The sequence below is a fragment of the Sphaeroforma arctica genome, assembly GCF_001186125.1.
Source record: "Sphaeroforma arctica JP610 unplaced genomic scaffold supercont1.898, whole genome shotgun sequence".
In the NCBI taxonomy this organism is placed as follows: domain Eukaryota; class Ichthyosporea; order Ichthyophonida; genus Sphaeroforma; species Sphaeroforma arctica.
The window spans coordinates 23,212-31,276 of NW_014039660.1; the positions used below are offsets into that span (position 1 = coordinate 23,212).

At 47.8% G+C, this 8,065-nt stretch overlaps 2 protein-coding genes across 2 annotated transcripts; one reads left to right on the top strand and one right to left on the bottom strand.

Annotated features, from left to right (window-relative positions):
* Positions 1 to 1,016: 1,016 nt before the first annotated feature.
* On the top strand, positions 1,017 to 3,216 carry SARC_09158 (hypothetical protein; the record flags this gene model as incomplete). The annotated part of the gene is made up of 1 exon (XM_014296839.1): positions 1,017 to 3,216. The coding sequence occupies one exon, from the start codon at positions 1,017 to 1,019 to the stop codon at positions 3,069 to 3,071; it is 2,055 nt and encodes a 684-aa protein (XP_014152314.1). The 3' UTR covers positions 3,072 to 3,216.
* A 255-nt stretch (positions 3,217 to 3,471) lies between these two features.
* SARC_09159 (beta-lactamase) lies at positions 3,472 to 7,847 on the bottom strand. Its single transcript, XM_014296840.1, has 8 exons — positions 7,403 to 7,847; positions 6,653 to 6,819; positions 6,276 to 6,360; positions 5,716 to 5,905; positions 5,185 to 5,359; positions 4,852 to 4,994; positions 3,845 to 3,974; positions 3,472 to 3,599 (listed from the first exon to the last, which is right to left on the bottom strand). The coding sequence occupies exons 1-8, from the start codon at positions 7,744 to 7,746 to the stop codon at positions 3,490 to 3,492; spliced, it is 1,344 nt and encodes a 447-aa protein (XP_014152315.1). The 5' UTR covers positions 7,747 to 7,847; the 3' UTR covers positions 3,472 to 3,489.
* Between the last annotated feature and the right edge of the window lie 218 nt (positions 7,848 to 8,065).

Consider the following 8,065-nt stretch of genomic DNA (forward strand, 5'->3'; position numbering starts at 1 on the left):
GTGTGTATGTATGTGTGTCTGTGTCTGTGTCTGTGTATGTGTCTGTGTCTGTGTCTGGGTCTGCGTCTGTGTATATATATATATGTGTGTGTATATGTGTGCGTGTATGTATGTATGTGTGCATATATGTGTGCATACGTATATACATTTCATGTATGTATATTTCTGTATATACATGTATCAAATATATTTGCGTGTATACGGATCGGTACGGGTCTCTTTAACTTCAGATATACATATACGGAAAATCCCACAAGCTGAAGGGTTTTCACTGCTACAGCGTACACAAGTAGCCCAATCGCGCCCTTGTCTGAATTCTATCAATTTGTATTGCAGAAGTTTTTGTCTTCTGACTTTTATTAATCTCTCCGCAAATTCTTAGCAATCGGACTGGAAGGAGCATCGGTGGCTGTGTTCTACTGTACCGGCGGAGCAACGATCTGCATTGTTGGTACGGGAAGTGATAGAGGCACGAGAAAAAGGAACGTCTCCGCAAACCTGCGATTATTGTCGATTCCGCGAAGCCATAGAGGCCTGCCCTTGTTTACAACGAATGTACTGCGGCGATGGGTGCTTTGTAGGTTCCATAATTCGGTGCACATACATGCTTGTTCATGTTGTGTCTCAAATCATATGCATTCGATTCACTATCTCCGTTGTAAGTTCCATAATTCTTCCTACATACACGCTTGTTCATGATGTGTCTCATATCATATGCATTCGATTCACTATCTCTGTTGTAAGTTCCATAATTCGGTGCACAGACACGCTTGTTCATGATGTGTCTCGTATCATATGCATTCGATTCAATATCTCTGTTGTAAGTTCCATAATTCGGTGCAGAGACACGCTTGTTCATGATGTGTCTCATATCGTATGCATTCGATTCACTTTCTCCGTTGTAAGTTACATATTTCGGCCTACATACACGCTTGTTCATGATGTGTCTCATAGCATATGCATTCGTTGAACCATCTGGAATGTGGATATATCTGCTCTGCCAGCCAAAACCGACCATGCTTCTAAAATCTCGCTATATCTGGTGTGATAACTCCTGTTGCACTGTACTGAGGTTTGCCGTTGTCAACTATTTGTCGCAGGCGTCTGATTGGAAGGTGCACTGCTTGGTATGTCCTACTGTGCCCGAGGAATCGAGGTTAGCAGCCGCCCGAGAAGCGAAGGAGGCAAACGAAGCCAGTCGGCTTGTGCGGAATGGCGGTACACCAATCTCACATACGAAGCACGAGAATATGTCTGTGAGCTCTCGATTGAGCGAGAAGACCGACATAGTCCAATACTACACGGCCAACAACCAGGCGGCGACTTGGAATGGCGGAGACGGAGATGGAAGCCAGCACACAGTGCATGAGAGAGATGTATCAACTGACAACAGAAGTAAAGCGCGAAGGACCCGACAAAGAAGTGATGCCCTTTTCGACGTGAAGGACCAGAAAAGACGGTATACAAAGTATGGTACTTGGCAGCACGGGAGCGCCAGGGGAGTGAGGGATGCGCAAGAACAGCGCAGAGGTGGCCTACAGCGGAGAGCTAGAGGACCTGGTAAGATGCCGGACCTTCAGACAGGCATGAAGAAAGGCAGGTCACACGGAGAACGTAAATATGTCGGTCACAGAAAGCCGTCCATGAAGAAAGACGCCAGTCTGCGTACAGACGGTGGTAGTTCGAGAGGTACGGCCGATAGCAGGGGCAAGCGGGCGCGTGCTGCCGAGTATCAGTACAAGCCGAATGGCAAGCGAGTTGGTGGTGAATCTAGGGCGAAACCAGACCGCAGCACGGCACCCAGGTCCAAAGAACTGGACAGATGGAAAGGACCGGTAGAGGGGGCGCAGGCTATGAAGCGCAAGTCGATTGGACAACCGAACCAAACAGGCGCAGCGAGCTCAGAGACCAACAGACAGGCGCGGGGGTCTAAGAAACGGGCGAGAATGGATGAACCCATGGAAGCCGCACCAAACCACGAGTTGCTTGCGATTGACGCGTTTGTGGCTGCACACAGAAAGCGCAAGGGGGCGGAAGGGGCTGCAAGTGATAGGGCTGGGGATGGAGTGACGCAGACGGGTGGTATGGGGGCCAGTAGCAGCAGTGAACTAGAACCAGGAAGCGAACCCGAGGCCGAGTTTACTTCCGGGGGTGGTAGTGAGGTCTCCGAGTCTGAAGCCAATGCCGAGTTGGAGATGCAAACGTTACCCGTAAAGGATGCGACACCCAAGTGCACTTTGTGTGGCGATCCAGATAACTCACACGTCGAAGGTGGCATGGAGTATTTATTCGTGTGCGCCACCCCGTCGTGCAAGAATGCCGGACACGGCGCGTGTTACGACTTCAGTGGACAGCTGGTGGACAATCTGTACCGCAGCACAGCGCCATGGTACTGTAACTTCTGTAAGAGGTGTACCAAGTGCGGGTCTATGGAAGAGAGAGGTATGCTGCTGTGCGAGTGCTGCGATACAGGCACGCACATGGCGTGCTGCAACCCGCCGCTAACCACACCGCCTTCAGAGTTTGAAGACTGGATCTGCAAACTATGCAGAGAGCACGGGCCCGGCGCAGGGATAGGCCTGTATGACAACGAGGGTTTCAGAAGTACACCAACACAGCCACAGCCACAGCCACAGCCACAGTCATCGCACCAGGTGCAAGCTGCAACGGGCGTCTCGGGTTGGACTGGCAAGAGTGGTCGTATGGGCGCAAGTCTCCTCAAGAACAGGTCCACGGGTGACGTACGAGTGTCGGGAGTTGCGGTGGCAAACCGCAGAGTCCAGCGCCGCACTGTCCCGTCTGGTCTGCGGGATATGGCAGCGAAGTTATATACACCACAGAACATATCTATGGCTGGCAACCCACATTCTCAGGCAGATACTGTGACTCTTTCGACACCCACTGCACATGCCTCGGCCAGGGGTAGTATGGGCGAGACAACAACGCCGATAGACGCTGGGCGAAGCAAAGTGGTTGGTATCAACGGCCAACCGATCATGCCAAAGGGGTTAACCAATTCACCGTTTGCAATACTACGGCCAGTGGTGAAACAGAGCTCGACGACAGCATGATGTGTAGTATGAAGTTAACTGATGCGGTGTGGGATTTTGATTCAGAAATGCGATGTATCGTCTTGTTCAATTCAGAGACGTTATCTACAGAATTGTATTCACGCTAGTCGCATATGGCTATACTGCCAAATATACTATAAAAAAGGATTAGAGATATGGTGCTATTACTTTACAAGTCGCAAGCTAACTGCATGCCAAAAAGCAAGGGCGACTGTTTGAGACCCCTTGCATACGTTACAGCGCGATATAGGCGCCTGTCGTTTTGACATTGACACCGCTGCTTTTAGTAACGATACTCGATACCATTGAAATTATATGTGCAATATATACATAGCTTACCGAATCTGAAAATGAAGCTATCACTTGAGAATTTCAATTGTCTGTATCCGTCAGTGTATTTCTGTTGTCATTTAAAAGTTTATTGGAAAGCAGCGAGAACCAATTCGCGCAGTCCTAAGTTCACGATTTGTTCTTGTGCAATGCCCTTCGATGAGAAGTCCTTACCGTCCACAAGACTCCAATCCATGCCTGAAGGGATATATAATTGGTTACTCATTATAAGAAAGGACCCAAGGTATAAAGCGCAAGCCTATAAGTATAAGTTGCTTTCACAAACACGGGAGACCTGTTCAGAATATTCGCGCAATGCACCAAACGATAAATCAATGTCGGACAAATCACACTGAAGTGGTGGCCAACGCACGTGCATGTGTCGTTTGGCATCTACACTTATGTAGGTAGATGTATTAGGTAGATGTGTGTAGGTGGCTTACCCTGAAACTTCATTGTCTTCAGTACGGCCTTGGCCACTGCGCAGTTGAGGAACATTGCGTTGTTGTTTCCGTTGGACAGAATGACAGCTCCCCGCGGGCCCTGAAGTGCGTCAGGTCCATCCACACATACCTACGCGTGCACACACAGAGAGTAAAAAGGGTTTCACATAAAGTTATTACAACTGTACATGAGTTGTATTTTAGTAAAGACTGACTCGCCATCACACACACATTGCAAGATGTGATCACTTGGATCGTGGCCAATTGTATGTACATACGGATATAACGGGATGAAAATTGACATACATTCCCACTTACGATTTACAACAAACTAAACACGCTCAAGCACGTGCACGAGATTGTCGTGTTTGTAAAAGAAATAAAGGTAGAGTATTGCAAACTTAAAGCAAGGACAACCTGTAAGCTCCAAACGACACCTCTTTCTATAACACCAGGTAGTGACGAATGATTTGGTTTGCCTTTTTAACCCATATACAATGTACATATTCGTGCGCAATTCTGTATCAATTTAACAGGCAGTCATGATCGACAGCCATTCCAATTTGGACAGCCCACCATCTGGCGCATATGCTACACAGTAAACACGGTGAGTTGAGAGGCAAGTCAGCCCAGACTCTGTAAGTAGTGCACACTTGTAAACGCTGAAGACAAATCCGTTTACGTTTCAAGTAAGTTGAACGATATCAGAAACCTTATATCACAAAGGACCGTCTACGTGTGAGTGGGCAGATAACACACACAGAAGCACAGGGGTCCCTGATTCTAGTACGCGTTTGCGGCAGAGTCTAGGCACACTCACAGCCTGCAAATACGGACATGATTCCAGTGCATGTTTGCGGCAGTGTGTATATTTGCCGTTTGCAAGTGACTAAGCGGTAGTACCACTGGCACTCATATAAACCATTCTGGCGCGTGTCTGTGATATTTCACATAGTCTGCCTGTTCTTAGATGCACAGCAGCAGCCCTGAGCTGCATGCTAACATACCAAGTACAGCCCACGAAAACCGTCGTTCGCTGCCTGATGCAGCAGGAAGGTGTTCGGTCCAGCGGACAGCACAAACACTCCCAATCCCATGTTCGACCTCATGAACTCAAAACACTGTTGCTGGATTGCACTCGGGTTGTCCCCTGCGGGTATTGGGTCAAGGCGTATGAGGTGGAGCTGTCAGGAGGCGTGTACAGGTGCCAGCGGGCTTGATTGCGCGAGTGTGCAAGGAGACGAGCACAAGCATTGGTGTAGCAATGATGTATGTACACGTGGGCACATATTGCACAAACAAATGGTGTGTATATAGCAACACTGTGGGGCTGCCCCTACCTGGCCGCCCTGTATCGATCATAAGCACAGCCGTCGCGTGCGAAATTGCGCCGGACTTCTCACCCGCTGGCAGTTTATACGCAGTTCCCAAATGAAACAAGAAGGTTGCCATGGCAACTGCGGTGCCGTGGCCACCGGCGGCAAGTGGTGGAAACATCAGACGGGAGTCTTGTACCTGATATAATCAACACTTACGGTCTTAAGCAATGGCGAGGCGTGCTAGTTGAGCAATAGCGAAGATCATGTCACGTATGTAACAAATACCTGTTTGTACGCGTTTCAGGTTCTGTAGTAGTACCGGGCTACAGAGGCGACAAAATAACTTCAACCATGTTCAACTAATTCAATGCTATGGCTGGGGCTGTATGTGTATTTGCGAGGACAAGTTCATTGGCTGAAGGTCTCATATACACTGGTGCTATTCACGTACATCAATGAGATACGGTTCACCAACAAGCTCCCCATTTTCACAAATCAGATGTATTACACATACGAGCTATCAATTCACACTAGTTGTAAGTAGGTACATACCATACTTCCATCCTCGAGATAGCCACTGGCGCATTTGTGAGCGTTTCCGCCGAGTGCGACCTGATCGAATGAGAAGGTGCTAGCAGGCATCCCACAGGCATCCAGGAAAGGCCGTAGTATAACTTCAATGGGTTTCTTCTCTCTCAGTTCCAGGAGGTGCTGTAGTACGAGGAAACCCCCACCAGAGTACCTGTACAGTGTTGTGGAAAATTGGGGGTGGAGGGGGGTCAATAGTAGGTCTCACGGGTCTATGCAGAGCTGTGCTCAGGTAGACGGACCACGCCCGGCAGTCATATTTAGAGATAACTCAAGGTATTGGCAAAGATGGGCATAGGAGGGTGGTAGTCTCAAATGTCGATTGCAATAAGGTAGCAGCTGTACAGACGGAATGAGGACCATGCTGCACGGGTGTTTATGGGTAACACAAAGTTCATGCATACACCACGGGCCACTGAGTACCCTGCTGTAACCGGCTTATGATACTAGTAGTCGTTCCTACGTGCAAAAACGATGTTGTACACACAGAAAAAACCAAACCCTGATCGTTTGACCTCACGTACTTGAACTGGGTTCCAGGTTCGCGGTCCACAGGCATGTCTGCATAGCCGTAGTCATCATGGTACACCCCGGTCAGAAGATCCAGAACTGTGCGCGACAAGAAGGGATATGATGGGATATGTAAGAATCTCCAGGTACAAAAAGGTTGGCGTATGTATGCCTGACATAATATGGAGCCTCGGGTCTGGTTCAGAATGGCCTTCTGCGAATGGAGAAATCTGAGTGTTTCGTTTCCATCTGCAGTTTGCGTCTATGAAAGCGTGGTTAGTCTGCGCAATAGTGTACTATTGGCGTACTGTATTATGTTGTAGTAGCTCGATATAACAGTGCTATGTTGAACTGCCCTTACTTGCCGACTCAGATCCCCACCCACTCTTACCTGCGGGCATACCCCCCTCGCGGCTTGGAGGAATACCATACACGTAGTGCATGCCCAGGGCTGTGTGGTTGATTAACATCGCAAGAGTCACCTTTTCGGCCCATTCCGTGGGCAGGTCTGTTCCTGACTTCAGGCGGTAGCCGCTGCAGTTTCCCTCAGAACCTAATCTGTAGTGTAGTGTTTTGGTAGTTAGTATGCACATCGTTTCGCGTCCACTAATGTAAATGTGCATGCTTGCTAAAGTTATGTGGACGTTTTGTCTATCTGAATTCCTACGCCGTTTACCCACCCCCCCCCCACACTCTCAGCTGTCAATGATAGGTAGGCTATCATCCTCAACTAGTGAGCGTTGAGATTTACACCAATGCGTGTGTGACGTATGCTTCTGAGTTGAGTGTAGTGAATCCTTTTTGATCACCGTAAGTGTTATGTGATGTGCACTGTGCCTCTTTGGTGGTGTAAACAGATATTGTAAGTTCAATCATGATTGGATCAGCAACATATATGAACTATTTCACGCTATCACACCTGTCAAATGTATCACAAATATTAACAGGAACGCAGAATTCAAGAGTCACAGGCTTGGCAGTGGCTATGAGTCAATCTCCCTCAGCTGTGTATGAATATATGAGTTATTGCACGATTTAGTGTGCTTCTGGGTATTCTGACTATTCTAGCCTTTGATATGTATACTCTCCCTAGTTGCGTTGTGTGATTCACAAGCAAAGCAATTCCTCAGCACAAACTTACTTATCAAATAGCTCGTTCACCGGTGTAGTCAAAGGGATATCTAACTTCGAAAAGTACTCTATACTGAAAGCAGCCGCGATAGTCTTGCTGAGCGACGCATGTTGCATCCATGTGTCCTCGTTCATACACACATTCTTCTCATCGCCAGTATCCGCTTTCTTGCTGTGACCGGCACTCACGGTATATACGCAACTAGGAATTTTTTCATCGCCAATCCTATTATCAGACATACATGCTGGATCAATAATACCGATACTCAGCCCGGGTACGTTGTGTTCTTTGAGGCTCTCGTTCAAAGTGCACAGCAGATCGTCGTTCTGATCTAGTTTTACGGATTGATTCATGATGGTCTGTCCTCCTTAAAAACTTCAACGTGCAATGCGCGAGTGTAATAAGTGCGTCTACCAAGATTACCCGAGATCTATCGTTTCCGTAGTATATGAACTATCTGAATAGTAGTGTAGTAAACATATACATCATCGCTTATAGCTTGTGTGCGAATCCGCGCAAACCCGCCTCGGAATTCGGATACATCAACCGCAACTTTTTTTGCAGAATAAAAAGTACGACACTTTATGCGGAATGCCACAGATCAGCAGTCGACAGGTGTCAAAACTCAAAACCTATTGACACGGTTAAACACTTGCCAATGCTATCGTTGGT

What these genes read in the sequence shown, in the direction of transcription:
- SARC_09159 (XM_014296840.1), bottom strand. Translation starts at nt 7,746, where the DNA reads ATGAATCAATCCGTAAAACTAGATCAGAACGACGATCTGCTGTGCACT. An exon ending in CGAGGGGGGTATGCCCGCAG is followed by an intron (nt 6,361 to 6,652) that starts GTAAGAGTGGGT and finishes TGTCGCGCACAG; the next exon opens with TTCTGGATCTTCTGACCGGG. An exon ending in GTTTTCGTGGGCTGTACTTG is followed by an intron (nt 3,975 to 4,851) that starts GTATGTTAGCAT and finishes GTGCACGCGTAG; the next exon opens with GTATGTGTGGATGGACCTGA.